This window comes from Ailuropoda melanoleuca, chromosome 4 (assembly GCF_002007445.2).
Source record: "Ailuropoda melanoleuca isolate Jingjing chromosome 4, ASM200744v2, whole genome shotgun sequence".
Classification (NCBI taxonomy): domain Eukaryota; kingdom Metazoa; phylum Chordata; class Mammalia; order Carnivora; family Ursidae; genus Ailuropoda; species Ailuropoda melanoleuca.
Genome location: NC_048221.1, coordinates 13,347,172 through 13,365,007, shown reverse-complemented (window position 1 = coordinate 13,365,007; position 17,836 = coordinate 13,347,172). Strand labels below are relative to the sequence as shown.

At 48.0% G+C, this 17,836-nt stretch overlaps 1 protein-coding gene across 3 annotated transcripts in view; it reads right to left on the bottom strand.

Moving 5' to 3' along the window:
* The window catches only part of PGPEP1 (pyroglutamyl-peptidase I), a 29,533-nt gene extending 13,609 nt beyond the window's left edge, over positions 1–15,924 (bottom strand). For 2 of the 3 annotated variants that reach the window (XM_019797402.2, XM_019797395.2), the window contains exons 1-3: positions 15,872–15,924; positions 14,078–14,290; positions 2,628–2,765 (exon numbers count right to left, since the gene is read on the bottom strand). Coding sequence is in view for 1 of the 3 variants with exons in the window: in XM_034658081.1 (XP_034513972.1) it covers positions 14,078–14,137 (60 nt within the window). In the remaining 2 variants the exon portion in view is untranslated. The remainder of the gene's footprint in view (positions 1–2,627; positions 2,766–14,077; positions 14,291–15,871) is intronic. The other variant, XM_034658081.1, reaches the window with a different exon arrangement.
* Positions 15,925–17,836: the final 1,912 nt, after the last annotated feature.

Genomic DNA, 17,836 nt, shown 5'->3' with positions numbered 1-17,836 from the left:
AGATGTTTGATGATGGAGGTTTTGGCTCAACACGAAACACTAAGTATTTTTCAGAGTAAAATTAATACTCTGAATAATGATTATTGGCAGGATGGTCTCCTGTCATTCCCCAATCTCACGCACTTGAAAATGCTACCGCTGGTGGACGTCACGGGGTTCTACGGATGGGTCCCAGGCAGAGCCTTTTTTGCATGCACTTGGCCTCACTGAATTAATTCACTGCAGGTGAGTTCCTGCATCTCCTGAAGTGGCTTCAGGATTCCTTTATTTGATTGCCTTGACCTTGCTATCCATGCTGTCCCAACTCCACGCTCATTTGACTGCCATTGCTGGAGAGTATCCAACATTTGGAAAGGGAGGTCCCTCAAGGACAGATAATTCCAAATTGCTCCCCCAAGAGGGTACGTCCAGGTCACCTGGAGACAAGGACACCTGCAGGATTGGTGAGACATGGTGTATGTGTGGGGGGAGTCTCAAACGCCAACACAGGGAACCGGGACCCCATCCCTGTCACCAAGCCTAATGACGTGCAGGATGAGAAAGAGCCCCCCGCCCAGGAAATCCCATGGCCAGACAGACGAGGGCAGGGGGCAGACCTGCCCCCCCCCAAACACTGGTGCACAGGTGGGCTCCAGACCACTGCTGTGGCAGGTGGCTGGCAGGCGAGGGGAGTGACATTTGCTGTGAAGTCAATTTCAAGACATTTAAAACACACTTAAGAGAAACTTTGTAAATGATTTTGTTTCTCTTACAATTATTTCTCTCAGTCATTAGTATTTTTACTCTTCACGTTCCCTTCTCATCTAAGCTTCAACTTCCTGGACTGTGCAATGGAATGGGCGAACGTTCTTTACAGAGTGCGGGGATCTGGAGATGAAGCAGGCACGGGGGCTCGCCACTGAAACCCCCAAGAAGGCTGTATATCTGGGATCCCTGTTTCCATTCCCACTGGTTCATTAACACTCACTGGCTTGCTGCATGCCATGCACCCAGAGTGATTGTTTCAAACGGCCATACCATACCGACAGGGACCGACCACCTTCCCCTCGAGCATTCTTCATAGTAAAGTGAATTCTCCGAATAATAATTATCAGTAGGGCTGTTTCATAGTATTCCCAGATCTCACTCAATGGTTTGAAAATGTTAGAGCATTCCATGGGCGGGATTTATGGGGTACCCCAAGTTTTGTTTGGCAAATTGATTTGAAGACTCAAGCCCCTGGTCTCCCACCCCACACTGACCCAACCTCTCGCCTCCCAAGGCAGAATTTAAAATCGCATTACACCCTTCCCCTGCTCCCACTCTTCTGTGCCACCTGCCACACTCAGAATAAAAGTCCTAACTCCCTACCATGGTCCATGAGGCCCTGTGGGAGCGGGACACTGCCAACTTCCTTGCCCTCCTTGGCTCACTTCCTCCAGCCTCCTCACATGGCCTCCCACACACCAGACTCATGCCTGCCTCAGGACCTTTGCACTGGCTGTTCTCGCTGCATGGAACACTCTTCCCCTTACTTTCTGGTCAGTGGACTCTCTCCTTAGCCTTCATGTCTCCGCCTCCTGAGAAGCACTTCTAGCCCCACAAGATGGTGTCCTTGCCCCAGCACAGGACATGCACACAGTAGGTGCTTGTGAATATTGGCTGAACAACTGAATAGCTCAAGAGTGGACTGGGAACAAATGTAGACCTAGCTGTCCACTTTCCTCAACTATAAATGCGGGTTTGGACAAGCTGCTAGATGGGACCCTCTCTTCTCTTTTCATCTGTCCCTACATTTAAGTAGCTCCTGGGGGCACCTGGCTGGCTCAGTCAGAAGAGCATGCGACTCTCGATCGCAAGGTCATGAGTTTGAGCCCCACGTTGGGTGTAGAGATTACTTACATAAACCTTTTAAAATAAATAAATAAAAGCAACTCCTCACTATTCACAATAATGAAGAGACAGAGACAGCCCAAGCGTCCATCAGTAGATAAAAGTATAAACAAACAAAATGTGGTCTAGCCACACAATGGAATATTATTCAGCCATGTAAAGGAACGAAGCCCTGATTCACGCTGCCATGTGGATGAACCACAAAAACAGCGTGCTGAGCGAAAGAAGCCAGATGCAAAAGGCCACACAGTGTATGATTTCATGTATATGAAATGTCCAGAACAGCCAAATCCATAGACACAGAAAGTAAACTAGTGGTTGTCAGGGGCTGGAGAAGGGAGGCTAGGGAGTGGCTGCTAATGGGGATGGGATTTCCTTTGGGGTGATAGAAATGTTTTGGAAGTAGATAGAGGTGGTGATTGCACAACATCGTGAATGTCCTAAATGCCACTGAATTGTTCATTTTAAAACGGTTACTCTGGGGCGCCTGGGTGGCACAGCGGTTAAGCGTCTGCCTTCGGCCCAGGGCGTGATCCTGGCGTGATGGGATCGAGTCCCACATCAGGCTCCTCCGCTATGAGCCTGCTTCTTCCTCTCCCACTCCCCCTGCTTGTGTTCCCTCTCTCACTGGCTGTCTCTGTCTCTGTCAAATAAATAAATAAAATCTTTTAAAAAAATAAAAAAACGGTTACTCTTATGGTATGTAAATTTCATTTTGGTAAACAGAGAAAAGAGAGAAAAAAGTAGCTCTTAACTGCATGGATGGTGGAGGGTAGGAGTCAGGGGCATAGCCTCCAGAGCCAGGTGACCACGTTTGTTCCTTCTTCCTACCACTCACTGGCTGGGTGACCTTGGGCAAGTCATTCACCTGCTCTGTGCCTCAGTTTTCTCATCTGTAAACAGGGTTGACAGTAGTACCCATGTCATAGGGAGGAAAAATAAAACAATATACTTAAAATGCATAGTGTCTTAAAATGGCTCAAAAGATATTAACTTAAACTATATATTTTTTATTTTTTTTAAAGATTTTTATTTATTTACTTGACAGAGATAGAGACAGCCAGCGAGAGAGGGAACACAAGCAGGGGGAGTGGGAGAGGAAGAAGCAGGCTCATAGCAGAGGAACCTGATGTGGGGCTCGATCCCACAACACCGGGATCACGCCCTGAGCCGAAGGCAGACGCTTAACCGCTGTGCCACCCAGGCGCCCCTTAAACTATATTTTAAAACATGTTTATGCTTTCTTTAAAAAAATTCAAAGCAATCTCTTCTGGCTAAAATGGAGCCCCGGGAATGAGATTCACACCCCCCTCGCCCCGGTCTGGAACAACTGGTCAAAAATAGACAAAATATGTACAATAACACTTTTCAGACATTGAGGAGTCAAAGCTGGGGTTCTAGAAAGGGTAAGAAGGCTACAGTTTGTACAGTGGAGTCCTGGAAAGAAAATAGCTGGGGGGAGGGGAAGGGGAGAGCTCGATCAATGCAGAGATCTTTTGAGGGTCTGAGAACTAATGGGCACATATAGGTGCTAAGACCGGGGACAGAGCCTCTTGAACGGAGCAGAGGAAACAACACTCAGAATTCACGCAGGGTGTAAATACTCGGTGTTCCTACCAGTCAGAGTGGAAAAACTTCATAAGGAAGTGGAGAAAAATTAGCCCGAGAATAAAGGACTATTCTGGTCCTGCCTCGCAAAACTTAACAGCAAGTCTGGAAAGGATCAAACTATTTCCAGCAACTTAATTGTACCCCAGAACAAAGCTCAAGAACATGTAGAGGAAATTAAAAAGTATCCAGCGGGCCACAAGGTAAAATTCACCAGGTCTGGCATTAAACTGAAACTCACCAGACAAGCAAGGCAGCAGAAAATTACAACTCATAATGAGGAGAAAAATCAATTACTAGAAACAAGCCCAGAAACAACAGAGATGGTAGAATTAATGAACAGATAAAGAACTTTAAATCAGCATATTTTGAAGCGCCTGGGTGGCTCAGTCGTTAAGCATCTGCCTTCGGCTCGGGTCACAATCCCAGCGTTCTGAGATCAGCCCCGCATGGACTCCCTGCTCAGCGGGAAGCCTGCTTCTTCCTCTCCCATTCCCTCCACTTGTGTTCCCTCTCTCAATGCCTCTCCCTCTGTCAAATAAATAAATAAAATCTTGAAAAATACAGCATATTTTAAAAATCCATACAGATCAAGTCTGAAGTTGTGCCGCGCCCCCCCCCCAAGCCCAGGTCTCATCCCCAGACTTCACAGGTAAGTACTGTTGACAGCACACACACTCACGCACACCTATCTCCATCTATTATACACACCTGAGAAAACTCATAATATTCATTTTTACATCAACTGTATCCTTCAGTTACTGTTTTCTCCGCTCAGTCTTCGGTCTCAGAGGTCTAGCTAGATGGTTACATGTAGCTCTTATTCCTTCCCTTTTCCCTGGGGCACAATATTCCATCTCAGACACTGGCTGCCATGGATTTAACTATTTCGCTACACTGGAATATGTAAGTGGCTTCCAAGTTTCCTCAGTTACAAGCCATGTCACTGTGAACATCCTTGTGTACACGGTTTTTTTTTAAAGATTTTATTTATTTATTTGACAGAGACAGACAGACAGCGAGAGAGGGAACACAAGCAGGGGGAGTGGGAGAGGAAGAAGCAGGCTCCCAGTGGAAGAGCCCGATGTGGGGCTCGATCCCATAATGCCGGGATCACGCCCTGAGCCGAAGGCAGACGCTTAATGACTGTGCCACCCAGGCGCCCCGCTTGCGTACATTTCTTGCACCCATGTGTGAGGCATAAGTGCTAATAAGAAGTGGCCTTGCTGGGGCGCCTGGGTGGCTCAGTGGGTTAAGCATCTGCCTTCAGCTTGGGTCATAATCTCAGGGTCCTGGGATCGAGCCCCACATCAGGCTCCAAGCTCGTTGAGGAGTTTCCTTGAGGATGCTCTCTCTCCCTCTCCCTCTGCCCCTCCCCCCCCGGCTGGCACACACTCTCTCTCTAAAATAAATAAATAAATCTTTAAAAAATATCCAATGACCCCAAAAGCACAGACAGTCAAGAGAAAAACAGAGAAATTAGATTTGATAAGAGCAAAAAACGGTTGCACATCAAAGACCACCATCAACAGGGTGAAAAGACAGCCCGTGAAATGAGGGAAAATATGTGCAAATCACTATATCTGACAAGAGATCAATATCTTGAATATGTCAAGAATGCCTGCCATTCAACTGCAAAAATAAATAAATAAATTAATTAATTAAAAACCCAGTTTAAAAATAGGCAAAGGACATGAATAGATATCTCCCCAAAGAAGATACACAAATTGCCAATAAGTATATGAAAGGATGCTCAGTGTTACTAGTCATCCAGGAAATGCAAATCAGGACTCCAGCAAGGTGTCACCCCACACCTGTCAGAATGGCTAGGATCAGAAAGACAAGAATTAACATGTGTTGGCGAGGAATGCAAAATGGTGTAATTGCTGTGGGAAATAAATGACTGTTCCTCAAACACTTATAGAATTACCGTACGATCCAGCAACTCCACTTCGAGGTCCATATACAAAAGAATTGAAAGTGGGGTCTTGAACGCACGTTTGTACACCCACGCTCATAGCAGCACTTCCTCACCATAGCCAAAGGTGGAAACAACCCAGATGTCCATCAACTAATGAATGGATTAACAAAATTTGGTCTATCCATACAAGAGAATGACATTCAGCCTTAAAAAGGAAGGAAATTCTGATCTAGGCTCCAACATGAATGAACCTTGAGGACATTCTGCTGAGCGAAAGAAGCCAGCCCCAGAAAGACAAATACTATGTGACTGCACTTATAGGACCCCCTAGAGGACTCCCCCTTTAGGACCCCTTTGTACTTATAGGCCTCCCTAGAGGAGTCACAATCATGGAGGCAGAAGTAGAACAGTGGGTGTCAGGGGCTGGGGGAGGGGAACGGGAGGTTAGTGTTTAATGGGGACAGAGTTTCAGTCTGGGAAGATGAGAAGTTCTGGAGAGGGCCGGCGGTGACGGTTGCACAACAATGTGGATGTCCTTGATGCCACTGAATGGGACACTTAGACATGGTTAGGCAGTAGATTTTGTTATGTTTATTTTCTCACAGGTTTTTTTTTTTAATGTTTCTTTTGTTTGTTTGTTTTAAGATTTTATTTATTTATTGGACAGAGAGAGACACAGCGAGAGGGAACACCAGCAGGGGGAGTGAGAGAGGGAGAAGCAGGCTTCCCGCTGAGCAGGGAGCCCGATGCGGGGCTTGATCCCAGAACGCTGAGATCATGACCTGAGCCAAAGGCAGGCGCTTAACGACTGAGCCACCCAGGTGCCCCTATGTTCTCACAGTTTTAAAAAGAAAAACAGGGGCGCCTGGATCGCTCAGTCGGTTAAGCATCTGCCTTCGGCTTGGATCATGATCCCAGGGTCCTGGGATGGAGTCCCTGCGTCAGGCTCCCTGCTCAGCTGGGAATCTGCTTCTGCCTCTGCCTGCTGCTCCCCCTGCTTGTGCACACGCTCTCTCTCTCTGATAGATAAATAAATAATAGAAAGAAAGAAAGAAAGAAAGAAAGAAAGAAAGAAAGAAAGAAAGAAAGAAAGAAAGGAAGGAAGGAAGGAAGGAAGGAAGGAAGGAAGGAAGGAAGGAAGAAAGAAAGGGAAAGAAAGAAAGGAAGGAAGGAAGGAAAGGAAGGAAGGAAGGAAGGAAGGAAGGAAGGAAGGAAGGAAGGAAAGAAAGAAAGAAAGAAAGAAAGAAAGAAAGAAAGAAAGAAAGAAAGAAAGAGAAAGAAAGAAAGAGCAAGCAAAGCAGGAAGCCATGGTCTGTATTAACTGCCTTGCCTTTGGTTAGCTCCCTGAGCACAGATGCTAAAGGCGCCCATTGTGCCAACATCAGGCTCTCAGGAGGATAAATGGCTGCTCTTTGGCTTCTGTCCCTGAGTCGGGGGTCTGAGTACACTGTTCCCCACACCCCAAGCCCCCCCCCACCTCTGGCCTTGGAGATTCAGAGTTTGGCTCCTTGCCAACCGTACTTCTATGCTCGTTGAAAGCTGGGAACTACCCAGATTCCAATTTTAAATCCTGCAGAACTTTCTGGAATTCCTCTCCCTGCCTTTTCTCTCCATTCTGCTGGGAAATCTAAAACCTGCAGAGTAAACACCCACTTTGATGCCCTCCACATACATACAAGCTACAGGAATTTCAAACTCACAACAGCCTGGCCAGGAGGAAGGGCCTGGGTGTGTGAAGGCACCCAGTCTGGGGCCCTTCTCTGTTCCCTGGAATGATGAGTCCTGTCTCTCTGTCGAGATCTTGAACATGTGGGGGACATGAGAGGGAACAAACTTTTTAGTTTTCACTTCGAAGTTTTCAGTTTTCATCCCCGCGCCCCCCCTCCGCCCCGAACACCGTTCCCCAGGCCCAGGGCTGGATGCCCTGTCACATTCAGCTCTGCTTCCCCCATGGCAGTGCTAACACTTACTTAATATTTTCCTCAAACTCATTCACTTACTTTTCCCCCTTAAATAAATTTAGCCTCGTCCCAAGTGACAATGTCCTTGAAGCTATGAGACTTGAAGTGCTACTTACATACGTTTCTTCTAAAACACTTTGAACTAAATACATAAGCACCATAACGTTACCACGTGTGCCCTACACACAGTGGGCGTGTGTTCTTTTCATGTATGAAATACTTTGAAAACAATTTACGGTACTTCTCTCTTCCTCCAAAAAAGTGTTTTAAATTATTCCTTTTGAAACTAACTCAAGTAATTTTTCTCAACACAGTGTTTGGACTTTTTGCCCTCAGGCTAAAAATAACAAGAACTATAAGAAAATGCTTAGGGGCGCCTGGGTGGCTCAGTCGGTTAGTACGCCTTCGGCTCAGGTCATGATCCCGGGGTTTGGGGATCGAGCCCCATGTCCGGCTCTCTGCCTGGTGGGGAACCTGCTTCTCCCTCTCCCTCTCGCTGCTAATCTGTCTGCTTGTGTTCTCTCTCTCTCTCTCTGTCAAATAAATAAATAAAAATCTTAAAAAAAAAATAAAGCTGAAGAAAAGAAAAAAAAAGAAAATGCTTAATTTAAATGAGTAAGGTCTCTTTTTGCAGAAGCCCAGGTTAGGAATTCTGTAATTCCTTTCCGTTTATTCTCGGATTGAGCAAAGAAGAGAGTGAGCTGAGAATCATGGGAGCAGCCCCCCACCACCAACTGTCAGAGGAGGAAGCCCTGAGGCTGGAAATGAAAAACACAAAAGCAAACCAGGTCTTGTTGGATCAGAATTGGAGGTATCTGGGGGCACCTGGGTGGCTCAGTCGATTAAGTGTCTGCCTCTGGCTCAGGTCGTGATTCTGGGGTCCTGGGGTCCTAGGATCGAGTCCCATGTCAGGCTCCCTGCTCTGTGGAGCCTGCTTCTCCCTCTGCCTCTGTTTCCCTCTCTCTCTCTCTGTCTCTTGTGAATAAATAAACAAATAAATAATCTTGGGGGGGGGGAAGACTTGGAGGTATCTGTGTAAACTCCAGGGTTTTGACATGGAAATGGGTACAGGTAAGGGTGTGTGAGTGTGTGTGTGTGAGTGTTTTCCACCTCTGCCCACTGAAAGAGCTCAGAAGTAATGACACCCCAGTAGCAGTGAGCACACCCAGCTCCCAGCTCCCAGTTTTTAAATGTTATTATTGAAGACAAGAATGAAGGCTTTTTGTCAAAATTGCTCATTCCAAGGCTGGAGCAGGGAAAGAATGTGTGTGAACCTGGAATTCCCATGGGACCCATCAGTTTCCCTCCAAGGTATGTATACTAAGAGAAATGAAAACCTACGTCCACACAGAAACTTATATGTGAATGTCCATAGCAGCATTGTTCACAACAACCAGAAGGTAGAAAGAACCCAAATACCCATCAACGAGTGAATGGCTGGTCAAAATGTGGTACGGCCATACAACGGAACATTACTCAGCAATAAAAAGGAATGAAATTCTGACACACACACTACAGTGTGGATGAAACTTGAAAACATGATGCTGAGTGACAGAAGCCAGACCTAAAAGGCTGCATGTTGTGTGATTCCATGGAAAATGTCCAGAACAGGCAAATCCATAGAGACAGAGAGTAAATTCATCATTATCAGGCACCGTGGAAAAGGAGGAAAAGGGAGTGACATTTATGACATGGGGTTTCTTTCTGGAGTGATGAAAATGTTCTGGAATTAGATTAGTGGTGATGGTTGTAGAATTCTGTGAATATACTAAAAAAAATCACAAAATTATATATTTCAAAAGGGTGAATTTTATGGTATGTGATTATATTTCAGTAAAATTATATCTTGGTTCAAAAAAACAAGAACAAAAAAGGACACGAAGCACCTGACATCCAATAGTCAGGTAGAAATCAGAAAAGAAAAAAGAAAGGGATGCCTGATAAATGTAGTGAAGGAGCTTGGATGGGATCGTGGAACAGAAGAAGGACATTAGTTGGAAAAATCCATGAAACCTGAATAAAGTCCAGAGTTTAGTTAAAGTAACGGAGCAGTGTTGGGGTCTTCATTTTGAGAAACGTAGTAGTTACGTAAGATGTTCACACCAGGGGAAATCAAGTGCGGCATATATAAGAACTCTTTGTTTTCTCTTTGTAATCGTTCTAAATTCCTAGATTATTTTCTAAAATTATTCTGAAATAAAGTTGATTTACAGAAAATGAGCCTGGAACCAAGAAAAGAAAGATGTGCTCAGAGGACGATGGGGACACAGCAAAAGCACACAGGAGCCCGCCTGAAGGGGCCGCCATGAGCCAAGTCTGGGACAATGTGAACATCAAAATAAAGGAAGAGAGTAAGTGATTGTCACATACTGAGGATGGTAAGTATCCATGAGTCCACATGGATACAAAGAGACTCCTAAAAGCAGAAGGCCATGAAAAGTGTCAAAGGAAAGATGGAATTAGAAAACCACCATTTGGTGACCACCAACTAAAAGATAACTGACTCTGGCAAGACTCGGCAGGAGATGCTAAAAGGAGTGCGTGGAAATCTAAAGAAGTATTTACATGGTACAAAGTATCATACTATAGGATACTTTTCAGTCACAAAAAGCAAGATAGTGATATTGTAGGAGAGAAATCCGCCAGATCTCAGCTTTAGCAAGTGATCAAGGTCAACAACCCCAGACGCAACACTTCAAAATCTGCTGCCTCCTGATACAATGCACCGAGGAGGACACACCATCACTTCTGTGGGATTCCTGCCAAAACCAAGTCTCAGTGCATTCGTGAGGAAACACCCAACAAACCACACTGAAAGACACTACGGAGGAGTGAGCAGTTCCCAGGAAATGTCATCATGTTTGACACAAAGACTGAGGAACTTTCCGGATTACAGGGGACTAAAGAGATGGAACCACTGAACACAACGTATGACAGAATTTTCTTTATCATTAATAAAGTAATGATCAAACAATAATTTATTAATAAATTATTAATCAACTAAACAATGATTTAATTATTAATAATAAACAGCAATTAACTAACTTATTAATAAATAAATATTAATAGGGTGATCAGTAAAATCTGAATAAGGGCTGTAGATTGTAGAATTGTATCTATGTTAAATGAGTCTGATTTTAATCATTGTGCTAAGGCTGTGTTTTAGGAAATATGCCATGAATTATTTAGGGGCCAAGGGGTATCATGTCTGCAATTGACCTTTAAATGATTCAGAACAGGGGCGCCTGGGTGGCTCAGTGGGTGGAGCATGTGACTCTTGATCTCGGGGTCGTGAGTTCAAGCCCCACGCTGGGTGTCAACATTGCTTACCTAAATAAGCTTTGCAAAATAAATAAATAAAAGACTTGGAACAGGGCAGTTCCTCAAAGAATTAAACAACAAATTATTATATGATCCAGCAATTCCATTTCTGGGTGTATATTCACAAGAATTGAAAGCAGGCTCTTAAATATTTGTATGCCCGCGTTCGCAGCAGTGTTAATCACTACAGCTAAGATGTGCAAACCACCCAAGTGTCTCTCAATGGATGTCCACATAATCCATATGGTGGAATATTATTCAGTCTTAAAAAAGGAAAGAAATTCTGACCCAGGCTACCGCATAGATGAACCTTGAGGACAAGAGGCTGACTGAAATCAGCCTGTCACAAAAGGACAAGTACTGCATGGTTCCACTGATAGGAGTCCCTAGAGTTGACAAATTCATTACCGACCAAAAACGGAATGAAGGGGCTGGGGCTGCGGGAAGGGGGAACGGGCAGTTAGTGTTTCATGGGGACCGAGTTTCAGTGTGGGAAGATGGGAAAGTTCTGGAGACGGATGGTGGTGACGGTTGCACGACAATGTGAACATGCGTGAACTGTACACTTAAAAATGATTAAGATGGTAAATTTTATGTTATATATATTTTACCACAATAAAATGACTTGGAAGTCAAAAAAATTTTTTTTCCATTATACTTATCTATCTACCTAATTTATCCTTAGAGAAAGAGCGTAATACAATGTTAACATTTGGAGAAATCTGGATAGGAAAGGACTTCTCTGCCCTATTCTTATGACTTGCCACAATTTTTATGTAATTGGAATGAGAATAAAGACAGTTGCTTCTTCTCCCCTCAGGGCTGGGAGAAGTCTCCAGCAAAGGCTTTATCTCGGCATGAGGTAAGGAATCTCCTCTAACCTTACATGCTCTCACCATGACTCCACTCTTTTTGATCCCACCCCCTCCAAGGACTTGAATTCCACCCCTCCCCCTTTTATTTTCCTGTGGACCTGGCAGATGTTTCTGGCAAGAGAAAAGATGTCAAAAGGCCAGGAATTGAAAGACTCCATCCCCCAGGTTTAAATTGAGGATCTAAAAGGATCACCTTTACTTGTTTGGGTCCAGCTGGGGAGTTGTGCCCCAGCTGAGTCTGTTGGCTATGGACCAGCCCACCCACAAGCCCAGGCACTGCACTCCACGAAACCACCTCTGTGCGCAGGGGGACAAAAGATGCTAACTCGACTCCTGACCAAGCCAAGAAACCTTCTCTGGGGCACAGTAACCCCCCGCCCCCGTGGTCACGATGACATGTGATTGCCAGGGCACCTGGGTGGCTCAGTTGGCTAAGCATCTCCCTTGAGCTCAGGTCATGATCCCAGGGTCCTGGGATCGAGCCTTGAGCCCTGCTCAGTGGGGAGCCTGCTTCTCCCTCTCCTCCCCACTTGTGTTCTCTCTTGAAGTCTGTCACTCTCTGTCTCTCTCGCTCTAATAAATAAATAAAATCTTTTTAAAAATTAAAAAAAAAAAAATGCCGCCAAAAATATACCACCACCCCCTACCCGACCCCACTCCCGGCCCACAGCATCCCCACAGTGCGGCATCCACCTGTTCACCAAAGACCCTGAGAGGGGCATCCCTGTTGTTTCATTATAGAAGCCCCCCAATGCCCACGTGAGCGGGAGGAGGGGGTAAGTAGGGAAAAGAGCCAGCTGCCCCTCCTACCACCAATTCAGGCTAAGCAAGCAGCAGCTGGCACGTGGGGGACACAGAGGCTGTGCCATCCGGTTTATTTGCAGCTTAAGATGAGTCCAAACTCATCTAAGATGACTGAGATCTGGACAGCAGCTGCTTCTGGGGCAGGGTGGGGAATGCTGGGGAAGGGATGGGGGGCAGGAGGGAACATTCCGGGTTGATGGAAATGTGCACTATCTTAATGGAAGCAGCGGTGACATGGGTTTAAATACTCTTCACTGAAGTGACAGGGGTACTGAAGATCTGTACGCATCACTTTATGCAAATTACTTCCCAATTTTAAACAAGGCAAGGGAGGGGAAGGAGCAAGCTATAAAGTTCAGCTGAAGTTATCAGAAGTGGGTGGCCTGTAATCTGGCTAAACTCTTGCCTCTGGACACTTTCTGTTCCAACAGAGCTCGGCAGTTCTCCTGGGGGAGGAGGGGAGTGGCAGCATCCCCCAAGTCCCACGACACTGCAGCGAGCGCAGCCGCCAAGCACACACCGTGAAAGGAACAGGGCTCACGCGCCCCAGACGGCGCATTGTCTACGCCCCAGTCTACCTGACAAGACCCCGCCGCGAGGCCGCATCTGACCGATTCCCTTGACCCCACAACAAAGACCCCCTTTGTTCCCTGGTTAATATCCTTAGCAGGTCTGTCTAGACTCACTGTGGCAGTAATTGTCCCGTGATGTCACGAGGACCTGTGACCCAGCTCCTCCTCGCTGCGCTTGGGCAGGGAACACTCCAGACCGCCCCAAGCCAAGGGGGTCCCGGCCCTTGACACCCACCTGAGCCTCCTAGGAAGAGAGAGAGCTGCAGGCAGTGTCCCATGTCCACCACCCTAGACCTGGGGGAGACAGGACACTCCAAAAATGCAGTCCATCCTTTGGGAGGTGTTTCGGGGTAGTGTCATGCTGGGGAACAATGAAAAGGGGGTGCCCTCTGTCCCCCGCACTCCCACCTCCCCCATGTGGCTGGTGGGAAACAGTTCATTCTCCACTACAGCACAAATTCACCCAAGGCATGAAGAAGGAAGGTCAGATGAGAGAGAGACAGAGGAGGTGTGGGGGGGGGGAGGCAGGGGGAGAGAGGAGAGAGTGAAAGACAGAGACACAGATAGATGGAGACAGAGATGGAGACATAAGGGGAGAGAGACAGGAAAAGAAGGAGATGGAGAGAGATACACAGAAAGGCCAAACAAAACTGAAAGAGAGAGACAGAGAGATGGAGAGAGATGAGAGAGGGAGAAACCAGAGGGAGGCTGACAGAGACAGAGACGAGGAGACAGAGAAGGGGAGAGACAAGAGAAGTTAGCTGGTCCCTAAGAGAAGAGGGGTTCCTTCTACAGGTGACAGCTTGGGATTCTGAAAAACCCGTGGGGACAGGAAGCTGATTGCTGCTCACTATGGGTAACAAAACTCCTATCTTCAGCTCGAGGTGATCAACATGAACTGTCACCTAAACTCATGTCTGGGGGCCCCTGGGTGGCTCAGTCATTAAGCGTCTGCCTTTGGCTCAGGGTGTGATCCCAGGGTCCTGGGATCGAGCCCCACATCGGGCTCCCTGCTCCACTGGGAGCCTGCTCCTTCTTCTCCCACTCCCCCTGCTTGTGTTCCCTCTCTCGCTGGCTGTCTCTCTCTCTCTGTCAAATAAATAAATAAAATCTAAAAAATAAAAAGTAAAAAAATAAACTCACGTCTGGATCACACCAAGAACACTCCGAGCCATATTTTCGTGCGGGATAGATTGGACGCATGCAACGGGGCACCTTTTCATTGCCAAGTCTGTCTTATCCAGGTCAACTAAAACACACCAAGGACAGCTCCCGGCAACCCCATAGTCGGATCCCGCAGACACTGCGCTGCGCCAAAGGCACCGGACCCAAGCGCAACTCCACTGACGCCAAGTTCTAGAACAGGCGACACCCACAGCGGCAGAAAAAAAAAAAGAAAAAGTCAGCAGAGATGTTTACACCTGGGGGAAAATAGCTATGAAGGGCCACAAGGAGCTTCTGTGATGAGAAAGGGGTTGGGAATGTTCTAGATCTTGATCTAGACGCGGGTGGCGCGCAGGTGCACAGGTGTAAAATTTCGTGGAGCTACACTGATGGGCACTCACTCAGAGTATGTATGAGCAACTCCAGTGTTTTGTTTTGGTTTTGGTTTTAAAGGGGGAACAATCACATCTGGGAAGGTTGGCGTCTTTTTTGACCCATGGAATGGTAGAGAATCCTCTCTTCTTGTTTCATAAGCTTGAGGAAGGAAATGGAAAGTCTAACAGAGGCAAGGTCTGGCAAGATGGGTGACCAAAATACAAGGGGCATTTCCCCTCTGGCAACAGGATGAAAAAGCTGCCATCCTCCACCATCCGCATCCCAAAGCTCAGAGGGATTTCCAAAGATTGTTTAATTGATTTTTCTCCTATTTAGATGCAGATCGTAGTGTCTGGGGCCCAGGAATTCAGACACACGGCTTTGTGTCCACTCAGCCCCGTGAAGGCTCCTGTCTGAAACTCGCACAAAGCCAGACACACAACGTCTTCAGAAACACGCTGCTTCCTTTTTGTCTGGGGCTCCAGGGAGCGGGTGCAACGAGCAGAGCCTCGGACACGCTCCCATCTGCAGGGTCCTGGGGACCCCGTCACTCTGTCCCACTCAAAAAGTGGGGCGAAATATTTTATTAAAAAAAGGAAAGTAGCCAAGATGTTGAGGTCTCTCCTGGGGCTGATATAAAAGGTGGGGGCCCCCCAAAACTAGAAGTGGACACACTGAGGTTTCAACTTGGATTCTTCTCCAAATTCAAGGCTCTGGAGTGAAAAGCTTTAAATCAAGCAGCTAATGGGCTAGGATTAACATGAGTTTGGCTCCGGTCTCTGCAGATCTGATTTATATAAGGAGAAAACGTTTCTCTCTTTCTCTCTCCCCATTGTTCCCGTCTGTCTCTCCAAATGCCCCATCTGACAAAGAAAGTGGAAGGCTTGCAGGCTGACAACCTGCCCAGGACAGTGGGAAAGACACCCCCACCCCCAATATGCAGCTTTCTCCTCCCCCATCTGCTGGGAAGCAAGAGTGAGGGTCACTATACCCTCTCTACAAGGTTAATACATCCCCCAACATCCCTGCCTGGTCCCCCCAAACCTGGCTGGGGCACAGGGCACTTTTGAGTCACTGCCACTCCCATTTCCTGGCTGTATGACCTCAGATAACTCTCTCTGGGCCTCAGTTGCCTAGTCAGTAACACGGGCACAAGAATGAATACACCCAACCACGCAAAGGTTGTGAGAGAAATTCGGAGCGCTTGGTGCAGAGCAAGCCAACGAGTGTAAGTTATACGGTCACCATTTGGAAAGATGTGGGTATCAAACTTAAATGTTTTGCGGGAAGCTTCAAGGGAGACGTACTCTTCATAGATTCCTTCCTCTCTTTGGTGCCATCTATTTCCAGGGGGAGCCCAGCCCTGAGTCTGATTCCTACCCTCCACATCTGAGTTACCTGGACTGCAATCCAGCTGGCATTCACGGTGTGTTCTCCAAAAGGGCCAAATCCTGAAAAAGCAAACAGTAAAAGCGGCATATCACCACCCAGTGACCTTTTCCAGCCTGCCCAGGGTTGGGCTGCTGCCTCCGCCGGGCAGAACAGAACAGGGAACTTGGGGGCAGCTGCCATGGGGGACAATGTCAGGGGCCTGGTCCCGCGTTTTGGGGTGCAGAGCCCCTCTGCCCACCCCCTGCCACTTCTCTGCTCTTAACTGCTTTTAACTGTCCTTTCTTGTCTTCACCTTCACCTGACCCTCGTGCCTGGCAAGGGGCCAGTGGCCTCCTTTTGCCCCAGAAAAGACCGACCTTTTCCCCCCTCTCGATTTTCTCCACTATCCCTGACCCCTGTCTATAATTATTTTATCACTGTCTTTGTGCAGGGTCTCTGTGCTCCGTGAATCTCCACGAAGTGAGGAATGGCCCTTAAGGGATACACGTGGGTGTCTCCCGGGCCAGGCTGTCCAGATACCATCCTGCCACCCTCCTCCCCACTTGCTCGAATTCCAGGCCCCACTTACAAACCAAGAGAGTGTCTGAGGATGTACTAAGTGTTCTGCATGCACTCTGGCCTTCAGCCTCACTGAACCCCCTTCAGGCAAGTCTGTCTCCTGGACCCCTTCTACAGGAGCAGGACTAAGGCACAAACAGGTGAAAACTGCTGCCCAGGGTCACACAGCGAGAAGGCTGAAGAGCTGGGATTCGAAACCAGACCCATGAGAGTCCACAGCTCTTCTATTCTAATCACCCTGTCATCCTGCCAAGACATGAACATCTCCAAGAGAGGCTGACCTGGAAGTGTGGGTCACTCCAGCTGGACGGAGGTGGCATGGCCCTGGGAGGGCCAGTGCGGGGAGGACCTCTCCACCCCTTCTCTTTTCCTGCATAGACTAAGTATGAGTCCCAGCTCCGCCACCTACAAACAGGGTGACCTCTGTAAGCCTCAGTTTCCCCTGTGCAAAATGGAGATGGCACAGACGTAATGAATTCATGCAAGGAAAATGGCCAGTCCAGCGGCTGCCTGAAGAGTCCAGCACTGGGGGAACAAATAACTAGATACAGAAGGGCTGGGGGTGGGGGGACGGCAGCAACTCTCCCCCCAATTACACACACCTGTTAAGTGAGTGCCTTCTTCCACCTTCCTGGGAATTCCAGGATCAGCCTCACACTCCCGAGGCCACAAACACTTGTGTGAATCTTAGCTGGATCTCCCACTCTGACCCCTCCAGACAGCGGGTCAAAATGACCCCCCAACCAGAGGCCTGGGCGGAAGTTGACGCCCACGTGGCCCTGAGGCGGAGTCTTCTCGATGAGGAACAGTTAGTTTCAGGGAGTTGGTGACAGCTGGGGCTGGCTCACCCATTAACAGCCCCGGGGCGGGGGTGGGAGGGAGATTTTTGACCCACACGGTCCTAGGGACAACAGGGAGAGCGGCCGGCCACCCGAGGTTACCCGACCTCCACCTGCTCTTGCCTCGGGAGAACAGCCCCCCTTAGCACAGGGCTGGGGGTGCAGTGGCTGGCAGGAGGTTCATTTGTCACTGGGGCACTTCCTGCCCGCAAATCGGCCTTTGTCCCCTGGGGCCGTGGGTGGGGACAGGCCCGATCTCGGGAGGGGAAGGGAGAAGTCCAGTCCTGCCCACCGACCGGTTAAACAGAACAGACAGGTGCCCAGAGGACCAGTCTTCACCCGGGGAAGGAAGGACGCCAGAGGGGCCTGTCCTGCGCTGGGCACTTGACCGGACCCCCGACACCCCTGCTTGCCCCGACCCCTGACAGTAGGACCATAGGGGCGCCCCTTCTCCACTTTCTACGTGTTGCGCGGACTGAACTGGGCGATGACATCTTCCAAACCTGGGACGACTTCTAGCACCTGCCCCTCCCGGGCCACCGCACCCCTGCCAACCCCGCCGGCTCTGGAGCCG